This window comes from Balaenoptera musculus, chromosome 8 (genome assembly GCF_009873245.2).
Source record: "Balaenoptera musculus isolate JJ_BM4_2016_0621 chromosome 8, mBalMus1.pri.v3, whole genome shotgun sequence".
In the NCBI taxonomy this organism is placed as follows: domain Eukaryota; kingdom Metazoa; phylum Chordata; class Mammalia; order Artiodactyla; family Balaenopteridae; genus Balaenoptera; species Balaenoptera musculus.
The window spans coordinates 95,778,304-95,793,018 of record NC_045792.1 but is presented as its reverse complement, the minus strand read 5'-3'; the positions used below and the strand labels follow the sequence as shown (position 1 = coordinate 95,793,018).

Here is a 14,715-nt window from a genome sequence, read left to right as displayed (position 1 = left end):
CATCTGTACAGTGGGAAGAGTATCCTGTTGTGAGGACTAAAGGAGATTATGAATATACAGTAAGAACTTAATAATGAGTAGCTATATGGATGTAAACCAGTGGGGAGGTTTTTGTAATCACCACATGCACGTAAGAAAATGGAGGCGAGGGTGTGGCCAGATGAGAGCGGCCACCTTATCCCGGGACACACTGGGGCAGGGCCGGCCAGCATTTGCCCCAGCCTCTCAGCCACTGATGGAGGGTCCCGTTTCCCCTCTTCCTTGTCTGGGAGCCAGGGGGGTGTGCTTGTGTGTGGTGGTTGCCTGGGAGGAGGAGCCAAGCCCTCTGGTCTATTTTCTCTCCCAGGTCTCCCAGGATGCAGCCTGCCCCGGAACAGGGGCAGCTCAAATCCCTGGTCTCCACGGCAGGGCCCTCCCTCTCCCCCTGCCTAACTGCCCCGTGCCAGGCCTAGAGTGGTTGCTGGTCCCACACTACCCCTGCCCAGCCCTCCCCCACTTCCAGTTCGCAGTATGAAAGGTAAATATTAGTCCTGGGTCTAATTAGGACAGAGGGCCAAAGAGCAGAACACAGGGAGCACAGGTTCTCGCCTCGCTGTCCTGCGGGCCCGGCCGTTCAGGGTCTGGACTGCGGACATGTACAGTCTGGGAAGATCACAGGGAGCGGCCCGGTGCAGAGCAGGGGAGGGAGGGTTGGCAGAGAACTGAGGACCAGGACTCGACTCCCACGAATCAGCTTAATGCCTGGGTGGCCCAGTTCCTATATATATATTTATATATATATTTACATTACACATATATATTCATTCCTATTTTTCTATATATTTTAAAAATTGAGGTTTAGCTTACATACGGTAATGTTGAAACCACTCCTAAGCGGTTTTTTGTTTTTTTTTTTTTTTTTAATTTATGGCTGTGTTGGGTCTTCTTTGCTGCGCGTGGGCTTTCTCTCTAGTTGCGGTGAGCGGGGGCTACTCTTTTCATTTCGGTGCGCGGGCTTCTTCTCACTGTGGTGGCTTCTCTTGTTGCAGAGCATGGGCTCTAGGCATACAGGCTCAGTAGTTGTGGCTCGCAGGCTCTAGAGCACAGGCTCCGTAGTTGTGGTGCACGGGCTTAGTTGCTCCGCGGCATGTGGGATCTTCCCGGACCAGGGCTTGAACCCGTGTCCCCTGCATTGGCAGGCAGATTCTCAACCACTGCGCCACCAGGGTAGTCCCCCTAAGTGTTTAACTCAAATGTGTATGCATACACCCACCAGATCAAGAGAGAGAACATTTCCAGCCCCCAACATACTCCTTTGAGTCATCCCTGAGATAACCACTATTCTAACCACCATCACCATAAATCAGTTTTCCTACTTTCGAACTTCATGTAAATGGAAACCAGCAGCATATACCTGTTTCTGCCTGACCTCTCTTGCTCAGCATGTTTCTGGGGTTCATCCCTGTTATGTGTATCAACATACCAGCAGTCTGTTCCCTTTAAAACTGTGTAGTATTTAACTACATGAATATTGTAATTTCATTTGTCCGTTCACCTGCTGATGGGCATTTGGATTAGTTTCCAGTCTGGGCTATAATGAATAGTGTGGCTGTGAATATTCGTATGCAGGTTTCTGGTGTAGATAAGCACTAATTTCTATTGGGTACATGCCCGGGGATGGATTTTCTGGGTCACAAGGCAGGCACATGTTTTAATAAGTAACTCTGACAAATAGTTGTCCTGAGTGGTTGTATTGGTTTACACTCCCATCAGCAATGTTTGAAGACTTCTGGCTGCTCATCTCACCAACCTCTATCTCACCCATCCATTTCACATCAACCATTCTGATAGATATGTAGGTGTCTCATCGTGGTTTTAATCTGTATTCCCTGTTGACTAATGATGTTGAGCCTACTTTTCTTTTTTTCTTGGAGTGGAATGGTGAGAAGGTCTCACCTCACTAATTTCTTTAAAAATTCCATGAGTAAGAGAAGGGGGCAGGGCTCTTGAGAAGGGGAGAGAAGAGAGGTGCGGTTTCATCCTTCCTGCTTCAAGGTAGGTGATCCTCCTTTTTCTGAGGATAGGCTTTGGCCAGTGCTGAGTCAACCTGAGAGGGAGAAGAGAAGGGGGTGTTGTTGGCAGGGAGAAGGACAAAGCACATAACACATGGCACCTCTTCTACTGAGGGTTCGGGCGGAGCTAGGGGCCTGCTGACTTGCCCCTCGTTCCCTCGCTGTCAGAACCCACCACTCCCGACAGACAAGCACCACAGCATGAACGAGAGCACTCATTTGGGAGGCTGGTCCTGGGTTTCACTATCTGTAAAATCAGAATTATAACAATATTCACTTCACAAGGCTGTTGTTGAAAAACTTAAATAAGATCATACTGGTCACACTGCAGACTGTGCTTCGGAGCTGCAGCCCTGCTGAGTCCATGGCACACTCATGCGCAGACATGGCTGTTAAGGGGCAAGTCTTGGGCCGTGACTTCCTCAAGCTGTTTACAGACGATGTTCCGAAGGAGAAAACTTTGGTTCTCTAAGCACGGGGATGATGAGATCTGGTTATAAGGGTTCCTGCTTTCCCAGGCTTATTCCTGGATTTATGCATCAGGATGATGAATTTACATGCCATAATAGTACACACAGCAAGTCCATTTAGGGGGAGAACTTTTCTGATGAGAACTTCATTTTGAATATGTCCAGACATCTGGTCCTTGGCAAATGCTGGACCCAACCCAAATGGCTCTGTGGGTTGTCTGCACAGCTAAGACTGATGGGTTGGATGGCAAGCATGGGTTCTTTGGCCGGGAGAGAGATAGCATGGATATTGTGGAGGCCATGGGCATTTTGAGTCCAGGAATGGCAAGACCAGCAAGAAGACTCTAGGCCATTCTGAGAAATTTGATTTTGTGTTTTATCTTATCCCCACCATTCCTTTTGTTCCTGTGGAGAGCACCTCCCAGCTCTCAAATCCTGTTATCTTTGTGCTCTGACTTGCTGTAATTCTTTGGATTCCATATACCCCTTGTCTCCTTCCAGGTTTAGCTGGATTCAGAGTTTAGGCGTTAAGAAGTAAAAACTAAATTACTCCCCCAAAGCATATTATGTTTGTAAAGTATCACAAGTCCTGCCACACAGTAAGCACTCAATAAACAGCACTATTACATGATATGATGCAACAGGAAATCCACAATGCTGCCTATGAAGTGTTCTTCCTAAAAGAGTGAACCTAGGCTGGATCAAACCTCTAGCTTTACTTACTAGTTTACAGGAAATACAGACGACAGAGGAATGAGTTAGACACCACCACGAGGAATGAGGGACATTTGACAGGACAAGTGATGCCGGTTTCTCTAACAAATTCATGATGTGGCAATGCAAGGGGTGGGTGGGAGAGACTGTTCAGAATAATAGAAACCTAAGAGAGACCTAACAACCAAATGCATGAAGGGAATAAAATGACCATGACTGGTTTAAACCTTTGAACATATCGACTGTAAAAAGACTGTTTTCGAACAAATAAGAAAATCTAAACATAGATTAGATATGCAATGATATGGAAGAATTATTGTTAATTTGCTAAGTGTTATATGACACATTGTTATATATTTTTTAATTCCTCATGAGTTACAGATTACACTGAAGGACTTACAGCAAAGATGAAACAAGCAGGGCAAAATGTTAACAATAATTAAATCTAGGTGGTAACAAGATTGTTACATTATTCTTTTAAATGTTCTGTGTTTGAAAACATTCACAGTGAAAAGTGGACTTAACTCCTTAATAAATGGAGGCTAGTATTATCAAGTGGGTTCTAGTTAGACAGCCTCCCTGTTTTCTTGGGTGAACACAAGACTGTACCTACCCTCTATTTTGCAGAGAGGACCAAGGCAGAGCACCTCTCTGTGAACGTGGCTCTGGAGGGATCCAAGCACCTCCATGGGTGCAGGGTCCCAATAGACCGAGCACATCCTCAGGCTCCAGGGCCCACTGCAAGCCTCCCAGCCAGGAACCTTCTCTCTGGAACTCTCTGGGCCCAGTGGGTACTTGCAGCCAAGCGTGTCGTTCCTGCTTTCAACACAAACACATACCTGCACCCTTAAAACAGATCCTATTTCCCTCTGAGAACAAGGCCATAATGAGGGGTTACATTTCTGCCCAACAAGTTGGCATCAAACAAAATCACAGGTGAAGCCAGCATTATACTGTAAATCGAAGCTCTATAATCACTGAAAACAGTTGAATTATGTTCCAGGACATAGAGTTACAGAATTTCAGAGCTGGAAAGGAGATCAGATATTATTAAATACAGACATTCTGGGGTTTTTTTTCCTGTTTTTTTTTTTTTTTTTTTGCCATGCCACGCAGCATGCAGGATCTTAGTTCCCTGACCAGGGATTGAACCTGTGCCCCCTGCAGTGGAAGCGTGGAGTCTTAACCAATGGACTGCCAGGGAAGTCCCAATCCAGATGTTCTGAAGCCTAGGGCTCTGTGCATGTACTACAGGGTGGCCTTGTCCTTTTGCATATTTAAAAAAAAAAAACAGAACTCAAAAAATGGAAATTTATCTTAAGACAAAAATAATTTTTTCCCTTTTGGCTGATATTATGTCTTTTTAGATGGTTAATTACCTTATTTTTTCCTCAATCTGATCAGCAGTTTTCTATTTTGATTCAAAAATATGAGTTTCTATTTAATAAAAAAAGTTTTTTAAATACAGGACCCACAGAAGAAAAATAAAGTTACCAAAAGGGCTTCACGGTGGAGCCGAGATTGGGATCCACTGATCTGGTCCAATTTCCCCATGTCACTGTGAGGAAATGGAGCCTCTGAGCTGGGAAGCTAATTGGTCAAGGTCATACAGAGAGTTGGGCGAGGACCAGGACTCGACTCCTGCCTCTCAGGCCATCGCCGCAAGGGGGACTACTGTATACCCAGAGGACAGGCACCCAAAGTACAAAACTATTGTGAGTGATGCTGACCTGCCCAAACAAGCACTACCTATAGGCAACATGTACCTCAATCTTGCTTGTCTTCCAAGTTAAGAGGGCTGATTCCAATACTATTATAAGCAGCTACAACTTATTAATTGTTCACCATGTGCCAGGTATGTAGCACTGATGAGGTACATACTACAGCTATCCCCATTTTATGGATGAGGAAACTGAGGCATGGAGAAGAAACTTGCCTGAGTTTATGCAGCTAGTTAAGGGCAGAGCCATGATCCACACCCACCTGAACTTGTCTAGTCCATGATGCTCTGCATTGTTTAAAGGTCCCTCAACATGAATCAAATTTTATTCTAAGATTTTTTTTCACACTATTAAAGCTGCAAATCAGGATAAAAGATTCTTTATCTCCTGCACTTTCTGACATTTGGCTCAGCAGCTATACACACTACATGGTTTTTTTTGTTTGTTTGTTTTTGGCCTCGCCATGCAGCACGCAGGATCTTAGTTCCCCGAACAGGGATTGAATCCGTGCCCCTTGCAATAGAAGCATGGAGTCTTAACCACTGGACCGCCAGGGAAGTCCCCTCACCCTGTGAATTTAAATTTGCATCTGTGTGAAGTCAGAAAGAGAAAAACAAATATCGTATATTAATGCATATATGTGGAATCTAGAAAAATGGTACAGATGAACCTATTTGCAGGGCAGGAATAGAAAGGCAGATGTAGAGAACGGACGTGTGGACACAGTGGGGGAAAGGGAGGGTGGGATGAATTGGGAGATTAGGTTTGACATAAATACACTACCATGTGTAAAATAGATAGCTAATGGGAACCTGCTGTACAGCACAGGGAGCTCAGCTCGGTGCTCTGTGATGGCCTAGTTGGGTTGGATGGCGGGGGGGAGGGAGGTCCAAGAGGGAGGGGATGTGTGTATGCGTGTGGCTGATTCACTTCGCTGTGCGGCAGAAACTAACACAACATTGTAAAGCAATTATACTCCAATTAAAAAAAAATGTGCATCTGTGAAAAGGTGTCCAGCAACATTTTCACTGCAACTTTGCTCTACAGCAAGCAGCAGCATTCAAATTCAGTGCTATATACACCAAACAGTTCAAAGTGACTTTATCAGGGGATGGAGGAAAGGAGAAGTAGGGAATAAAGGGACTTTCAACATTATAATGACACAAGAATTATTTTGATTGGGGGGGGGGATATTTTCTCAATGAAAAAAATATTCCAGTGATCAGTCTTTCCAAGAACTGTCATTGCATTTTATTTTCATTGGAAGGGCACTAAAGTGGGTTTCAGAAGATCTGGGCCCTGTCCCGGTTCTGCTACTCACTCGTCTCATGCCTTAGTAGGTGACTTCTCTCTCGGCCTCCATTTTCCCATCTGTAACGTGAGGAAGTTGGACGATGCTCTCCGATGCCCATTCCCACTTCAGCCATGAGCGCTGGCTGAGCAGACGTGCTCAAACCAGGTGCCTTTGAATTTGTTGGCTTTGATCTGACACTGCTCTGCATCACCAGGGACAGGGACAGTCTCAGTGGAAAGTCCCCCATCTGTGTGGGGATGTGACAAAGGAGGTTTTGGCGTGAGGACAGTTGTGGGGTGTCTGCAGGCCTCCCCAGCAACCCAAAGCATCCCCACTTCCCTGCACTGTTCAGTCTCAAGCAATGGGTATGTCCCCAAGTTAGCTAACAACGCTGGGCAGACACAGCTGAGAGGTTACCTGAGTTGGAATGACCCTCCTGAAGCTGGAGCTGGAAAAGAGTAGGACCTACCAGGCTGAGTCAGGGGGTTGGCTGACTCAAAACTAGTATTAGCAGCTGATTTTCAGGCTTTGGATGGTGTGGCCTTTCTCTCCACAGATCGTCACCGTCTCTTGCTGCCCTCCCTCTCCTTGGACAGTTTCAGAATGACGCTTTGCCAAGAAGCTATTCACACTGGGTGGGTGAATGGTTTAAAGTCAGTGCAAAGCAGGAGACATGGGGCTGCTTATGATACGGAGATTGAGTGCTGGGAAGCCAGAGGACACGACACATCGCAATCCTGGCTCTGCTATTTACTGATTGTGCGGTCTCGGCAGTTACCAATCTGCTCCGAACCTGCTTCCCCATCTGTGAAACACGCGGCACAACACCCATTTCGCAGGACAGAAGGAGGATGGAACAAGAATGTAAGTTCCCATCTCTCTTGCCTCCCCCTCCTCAAAGCAATGCAGTCTGTCTTCCAACTGCCCTCACTCAGCTCACCAGCGACCGGCAAATTTCAACCTTCTCGACAGCAAAGGACATCGTTGCCCTCTTCTTCCTTGTTGAGATGCTCTTCCATCAGCTTCTGCGACTTACACGTTGCAGGTTCTCCTGTGTCATCGGATGCTGATTTAGTCTCTCCTGAGGAGCCTCCCCTCTCCCCGCAGGTTGTGCCCATTTCCCACTGCCTTCTTGAGATCTCTCCCACAGACACCTCGACTCAACCCATCCCCAGCCCAAATCATAGCTGTCCTGCTCCCACCCCAGGGCTACCTAACTTGCTAAGTCAGAAAGCAGGAGTCAGATCTTCCTCTCTCCCTCAGTCTTTGAATCTGGTCACTTCTACCTCCCAGAGAACATGTCCACCCAAAGCCCTCCCCACAGCCTACAGCCCCTGCCCTCACCTCCCTCCACGCTCCGCCCTGGCCGCTCTGCTCCTTGCTCTTGCTTGAACTCGCTGGGCTCTGCTGGTACTGTTTCCTCTGCCTGGAATCCAGCTCCTTCTGCAGACATCAGCCTGGCTCACTCCTCTCCGTAGTTCAGGTCTCTGTCACGTTACTGGAGGCCTTCCCTGACCGCCCTCTGTAAAATCACACTCCCCATTCAACCTCTCCCCTGCATTACTTTTCTTCACCGCATTTACCATCATCTGACATGTATTTGTTTATTGGCTCTTGCCACACCAGAATGTAACTACGTGAGAGCAGAGGCTGTTATTACTGCTATACCCCTAACAACCAGCATGCAGGAAGTGCTCAGTATTTGTTGGGTGAATGACTGCATTTCCACTACCACCCATTCCCAGCCACCTAACTGATTTCCCCACAACTGCACCTTGCCCGCTAATCCTCTCCAGTGGTCTCTTCAAACATGAATCTGATCGTATCGTTCCCCTGCTCAAAACCCTTCAAAGAGCCCCTCAATGTCCTGAGAATAAAGTCCAGACTCTTGAAGCAAGGCCTGTGTGACCTGACCCTGCCCCCCTCCCCTCATTCTCTGCTCCAGCCATGCTGGTCTCAGGGCTCACACCCAGGCTCTCACCATGGGGCTTTTTCACATGCAGCTCCTCACATCCCCACCTTCCCCCGCACCTCCTCATCCAACAAGTCTCAGCTGAAATGCGGGACACTAGAGTGTGGAGGTTAAGAGCCTTACTCCAGTGCTAAACTACGTGGATTTGAATCTCAGCTCTGCCACCTAGTAGCTCTGTCACCTTGGGCAGGACACTTAAAGCTTTCTGTTCCTGACTGTCCTCATAACTATCTCACAGGATTGCTATGAGGATTATATAAATAAAGTCACATAAAGGACTGGCCCACAACAAAGGCTGTTTATTATCATTATAATTGCTTGGGGACACCTTCCCTGATGCCCCCAAGTTAACCCACCCCATTAAACACATCCACAGCACCGGGGAGTGCTCCTCTTTACTCTTACTGTTGCTCTTTGCCCCTTGTAGACCTGAGCTCTGTAAAGGGCGCTGCCTCTGTCTTGTCCACAGCCGCGTCCCCAGCACCTCGGGCAGGCCAGGCCCGCAGCTGATGAAACATGAAACACATGTTCATTCCTAGCTCTTTCCCTCAACAGGGCTGCCTTTGGCCAGATACACAGAAGGGTGCAGACCTGCCCTAGCCACCTCCAGTGAGTCTGGTGTCCTTCAGCACAGAACAAAAACCAACCTCACAGGCCTTCGGTGGTGAGAAAAGCTGCCAAAATAATCTAATGCCTGACTCAGAGACTTGTCAGCTGAGTGTCTCTGGCATTTTAACCTTCACAAGTCATTCCGTTTGGTTCCAAATAGAAATGCTTGTCCTTCAGGGAGCTGGATGGGAGTGACTATTCCAGCACTAAGCACCCCAGCAGGGCAATAGTGCTGCCTGCAACCTGGCTACCTCACTGGGCAGGGTCACTTCTGCAAAGTTTAAAGAACAAGCACCTTGAGGAGTTCCCAGGGAGGGTGGCAGGACAAGCTCTACCGGAAGCTGATAAAAAGATCTTACATCTAGAAGTGGTTTACCTTATTAAGAGTCTTGGGAAACAAAGTGGTCATCCATAAGCAGGAAGGGAAGTCCTTGACCTGCTTCTCATAGACTGGTCTCTATCAGGGAACCCAAAGAGAAAGATCCAGACACCCAAGCTCAGAAACACCAGTCTTTATACAGAGCTCTGCTGAGGGAAGGTGAGGGTGGTCAGGTGCCCGTCTCCACCTCCACCACTTCTGCCCAGGTGCTAAAGCCCACGTCCTTATGGATGAGCACCAGGCTGGGAGCAGGACTTGGCTCCTCGGACACCACAAAGCACTTATCTTGGCTCTCAGAAAGGGTGACCTCGAAGACGTCCGGGGCTGGGGATCCGCCCCGTTCACTGCATGTGTCCAGTAGTTCTGACTCGGTCTGCAGGAGCACCACGGTGGGCTCAGAAGTGGCAGGCGGCACACAGGGTGGGCTGGAGGGTGCCCCGGGCTGATGACTGAGCTGGTGCCGCTTGAGGCTTTGGAGGAGAGTGTAGCCCATGCCACAGGTGGGGCAGCGGTAGGGCTTGTCAGCCAGGTGGGATTTGAGGTGGCGCCTCAGCTTGGTCGCCAGCGTGTAAGCACGGCCGCACTGGGGGCACGGGAAGGGCCTCTCACCTGAGTGCAAGCGCTCGTGCGCGCGCAGGGTGTGGGGATCCCGGAGGGCCTTCCCACACACGGGGCACAGGTGGGCCTCCCCGGTGTGGGAGATGAGGTGGCGCCGCAGTTCAGGCAGCTGGGGGAAGGCGTCAGCACAGTGTGGGCAGCGGTAAGGGCGCTCCCCTGTGTGCAGCCGCAGGTGCCCGCGCAGGCTGCCCCGCTGGCGGAACGCCCGGCCGCAGTGTGGGCACAGGAAGGGCTTCTCCCCCGTGTGGAGCCGCATGTGGTTCCGCAGGGAGCCCTGGTTGGCCAGGGGCCGCCCGCACACCGGGCACGGGCAAGGGGCAGGGGCCGCCGGCACCTGGTGTGTCTTGCGATGCAGCCGCAGGGAGGGCCGGCGGGCGAAGGCCTTGCCACACTGGTCGCAAGCAAAGGGCCGGGCACCTGAGTGTACAACCTGGTGCTCTCTGAGGTCTCGCCGGGTACCGTAGGCCTTGGTGCACTGAGGGCAGGGGAATGGCCGCACCCCACGGTGGCCCAGCATGTGGGCTTTGAAGCTCTCCTCTGAGCTGTAGCTCTTGCCACACTCGGTGCAAAGGAAGGGCTTGTGGCCCGTGTGCACGAACGCATGCTTCTTCAGGTGGCAAAGCTGCAGGAAGGCCTTGCCGCACTCCACACAGCGGTACCGTCGCCCCCGCTTCGGGGAGCCTCCCACCGGGCCAGGGGCGCTCCGCAAGCATGCGGGGAAGCCAGAGTGCTGCTGCTCTCCGCTCTGCCGGGCCCCGGGCTCTGAGGTCTTCGCTCTGGGTGGCCGTTGATCACTGGGGCTATGCAACTTCTTGACTAGGTAAGCATGCAGCTGGGGGCCCCTGGCAGAAGATGAGGAACTGGCCTCACTGCTCTCAGGGCCCTGCTGGGGAGTGGAGCTGCTCTGAGGTTCAGGTGGCATCTGGGTCTGGGGTGGGTCCTCCTCGTCTACACGGCCATCCTGAGGCAATGGGCCTTGTGGCTGGCTCTCCTTGGAAACCTGGTCCTGGATTTGGGACTTAAGTCCAGGGCTCACTGCCTGGATGCGGGGGGGTGACTGGTAACCAGGATCTGCAAGGCAAGAGTGGGGTGCTGGGCTTAGTAGAGACTGTAGCAGGGGGTCATGGTGGTCTCACCAGGAAATTATAGGAATATGTGTCTTCTCCTCCTCAGCCCCTGAACTGCAATGGGAGCAATGACACCAATCTCTTCTTGGAACATGAGTCACACACTCTGTTTATCTTTCTGTCCAGTCTCAGGTGCCTTCTGGGGAGGCTCTCCTGGGAACCACAGTGTTTAGACATCTGGATAATTTCTAGAGAAAGGCCATCCCAGAGTGCCCTTGTTCTCCCTCTGGAGACATGCACTTAGGATGAGTTGAGACCACCACCTCCTCACTTTAGCTCACGTGAAAATAAAAGGAATCCCCAGCCCCAGCCCAGACAGAAAAAACATAAGAAAACTGGAAACCTTATACACAACTTGCTGTCTTTGTCAATGTGACCTTACTACTCCAGAAAACTTAACTCAGGAAGATAAAACTTGCAAATATCTATACAGCTGACCCTTGAAAAACACAGGTTTGAACTTCACGGGTCCACTTATACGAGGATTTTTTTCAACAGTAAATACCACAGTACTACATGGTTGAATCCACAGATGCAAAACCACAGATGTGAAACCTTGGATATGGAGGGTCAACCATAAGTTATACTCAGATTTTCAACTGCCCAGAGGGTCAGTGTCCCTAACCCCCGTGTTGTTCAAGAGTCAACTATATTGTTCATTCCAAAGAAAAGACTTGTCACTCTTTAATAAAAAGCATCAAATGACAGTTTACATCCCCAAACTCTTTGAACCTCTTACCTGAAAATTCTAGCCTTGCTGTGTCCACAAATCCTAAACTACTATGTCATGATCCTTACCCAACACTGATTGAGCCCCGACCCCATCCCACACTGAAAAATCCACCTTATACCAGACTTCAAAATTTCGATAAATATCCAGGCTTTGCCCTTCCTTTTCAGAAATGCTACTGTTCTCCCTTACCGTCTTACGCCATAAGCTTTGCTTTGTCTTATCAATAGGTTATTTTGGTGGTAATTGGGGAAGCCAGCATTTATTTGATACATACCTGTGCAAGGCTCTGCTGCATCCTCCCCAGGGGAGGCCACTTCCTGTTGTACAGCAGACTCCACGTCTGTCACCACAGCCAAGGACGCCTCTTCCTCTAGCCTGGGCTGGGTGGGGCTCAGGCCCTCCGAGGGAGGCTGGGGCCACATCAGCAGCTCAAAACCTGGCAGCACGACCCGGTACACCTGCAGGTGGAGCCTCTCGCTGATCCGCACTGGGGCCACATTTCCCTCACCCTCCAGCCTGCCCCGCTGCACCAAACTGCAAAGCAGAGCAAGAGCTAGCTCAGGAGATCCCCTTCAAGCGGCCCTCCCTGAAAGCCCCAGCTCCTGGGCAGTCTGAGTCCTAAAGGATCCCATGCCTTTGGAACACTCACTGCAAAAGATCCCTGGGTGGGAACCAGAAGTCAGCTTCCAGTTCCATCCCATGCCACAACAGAAAGCCTCAAAGGAGCATCTTCACTACATACTCTCCTGTAACTTACCTAGTCCAGCCTGAACTCTGCTCACAAGCACACACATCTCCCCATGGGCCTAGTGACACGTCCTGAAATAAACCAATAAAAGTCTTTCTCCCATGTGTTTGAGGGGACCAGGGTGAAACACACAACAAAAAAAACCCTGATGTAACTTCTCCTGAGACAGATCTAAGATGAAGCCCCTGGAAGGTTAACAGTCTCTGGTCTGCCTCTATAGGACTATGCCATTCGAGTTTTCATTCAATAAAGGCCCAAAAAACTGTCCCCTCACCTCCCTCCCAAAGTGTGGTGAATTACTAAATTGAACATATTATTGCCTTTCAGTGAATACCAAACAGAAGAAGTAGTAAGAGATATATCAACTTTAAATTTGTTTTTCAGGACTTATGCAATGAAATCCTTTACCTGTGCTTTTTCATCTTTTGCTCCAAATAATCCTGGAGAATTAAAATAAAGGAAACGGCCATTCTTTTATTTTACATATGAGTTAAACGTGGCATGCCATCTAACTAGTTATGTGACAAAGCTGGGATTTGATCCCATGGCTTTTTTTTTTTAAATAAATTTATTTATTTTATTTATTTATGTTTGGCTGCATTGGGTCTTCCTTCCTGCGCACTGACTTTCTCTAGTTGCTGCGAGCAGGGGTTAATCTTCGTTGTGGTGTGCGGGCTTCTCATTGGGGTGGCTTCTCTTGCTGTGGAGAACGGGCTCTAGGCGTCTGGGCTCAGTAGTTGTGGCTCGCTGGCTCCAGAGCGCAGGCTCAGTAGTTGTGGCGCACGGACTTAGTTGCTCAGCGGCATGTGGGATCTTCCCAGGCCAGGGATCGAACCCGTGTCCTCTGCATTGGCAGGTGGATTCTTAACCACTGTGCCACCAGGGAAGTCTCCCCATGGCTTTTTAATTCCAAAAACCTTTGCTCTTGACTTTCGTCGTCATTGCTGACACTCTACTAATCCACCTTTTTATTTTTTTTATTTTTTTTACATTTTGGCTGCGCTGTGCGGCCTGTGGGATCTTAGTTCCCCGACCAGGGATCGAACTCGTGCCCCCTGCGGTGGAAGCGCTGGAGTCTTAACCACTGGACCCAGGGAAGTCCCATCTACTAATCCACCTTTTAATAACTTTTTGCACCTCCTCAACTACCGCAAGTGAGGGGATGAGACAGTCCCTGAGAGAGAGGGCATAAACCATCTCCTATCTCTTGAAACACCCTGCATCTTCTAACAAACTGTAAAGTTATCAAGAAACGTCTGATCAAAATTTTCAGTCACGGAGAGGTAACGCCCTATCCCTCAGTACCTCCTTCTGCGTTGTTTTCACTCCATGGCCCTTCTGCTCGGAGACAGACTCCTCTTCCAGTGGCCCCCAGAGCAGTCCCGGCTGCAAGGGTTCCCCAACACACCAGACCCCCAAGCGCTGCTCCTTGATGAGTGAGGGGCCAAGGGCCAAGCCCCGCGGGAGGCTCTTTAGAGCGAGGATGGCTCGGGTAGGTCCGGGCGAGAAGTCTTTGAGCTCCTGTGTACAGCCTTCTCTGGAAGGGCTCCATCCTGAGTCCGGACCCAGGCGTGGATCGGGGGCTGCAGGAACAGAGGAAGACAGTGAGGAAGCGGCCCAAGAGGTCGTGGGGTGCGGAAAGGTGAGGGAGAAAACCCGAGGTCCAGCTAGGCCTTAGGAGTCTGAGGGATCTGTAAGGGCTCCAAGGGGGCCCCGGAAAGGTTTGAGGCGGTTCGAGGGCTCTTAAGAAGCTCCCACAGGTTCTGAGGGCACCGGAGGAGGATGCCGACCCTCGGGAGGAAAAGGGTCGGCGGGGGAAAGAGTTGACCAGAGAACGTTAGGAGTATCTAGGCCAGGGCCGAGGGTCGGAGACACCGCAGGTCACTCACCGAACTGCAGTCTCTCCCACTCCAAGGGCAGCTCCTTCGCCTCCTCCATCCCGGGTCAGAAAGCCTCCCTCCGCCGGAAGTGAGACACCTTCTCAGCTCCCCCCGGAAACAGTCACTACCAAATTTCCTCTCGGGAAAGAATCGTAAGAGTCAGACCTCTTTGGTGCGCAGGACTGGGAGTTTGGCAGTAGTGGTGAGGCAAATCTCTGTCCGAGAACAATACGAGTTTAGAATTCCGGAGGTCCACTAGGGAGTTGAGTATCCGGTAGAGAGGAACTAATTGTTTCAATGGCTTCCTTTTGGGAGGGACGAGTCGGACGGTTATACTGTCTCTCCTCCAGGCGGGCACGTAAGCGGGCACGTAAGGAAGTGGGCGGGGCTCCTGGGAAG

General features: G+C 49.9%; 1 protein-coding gene across 1 annotated transcript; it reads right to left on the bottom strand.

Annotated features, from left to right (window-relative positions):
- Nucleotides 1–9,328: 9,328 nt before the first annotated feature.
- On the bottom strand, nt 9,329–14,644 carry ZNF408 (zinc finger protein 408). Its single transcript, XM_036860732.1, has 5 exons — nt 14,326–14,644; nt 13,742–14,019; nt 12,446–12,507; nt 11,963–12,222; nt 9,329–10,899 (listed from the first exon to the last, which is right to left on the bottom strand). Exons 1-5 carry the CDS (start codon nt 14,372–14,374, stop codon nt 9,380–9,382), a joined length of 2,169 nt encoding a protein of 722 aa, XP_036716627.1. The 5' UTR covers nt 14,375–14,644; the 3' UTR covers nt 9,329–9,379.
- Nucleotides 14,645–14,715: the final 71 nt, after the last annotated feature.

Bases quoted from the DNA above. Each gene is read 5' to 3' on its own strand.
- ZNF408 (XM_036860732.1), bottom strand. From the start codon at position 14,374: ATGGAGGAGGCGAAGGAGCTGCCCTTGGAGTGGGAGAGACTGCAGTTC. The intron at 14,020-14,325 runs GTGAGTGACCTG...CTGTTCCTGCAG, and splicing joins GTGGGAGAGACTGCAGTTCG to CCCCCGATCCACGCCTGGGT. The intron at 12,223-12,445 runs GTAAGTTACAGG...TCTGCTTTGCAG, and splicing joins CAGAGTTCAGGCTGGACTAG to TTTGGTGCAGCGGGGCAGGC.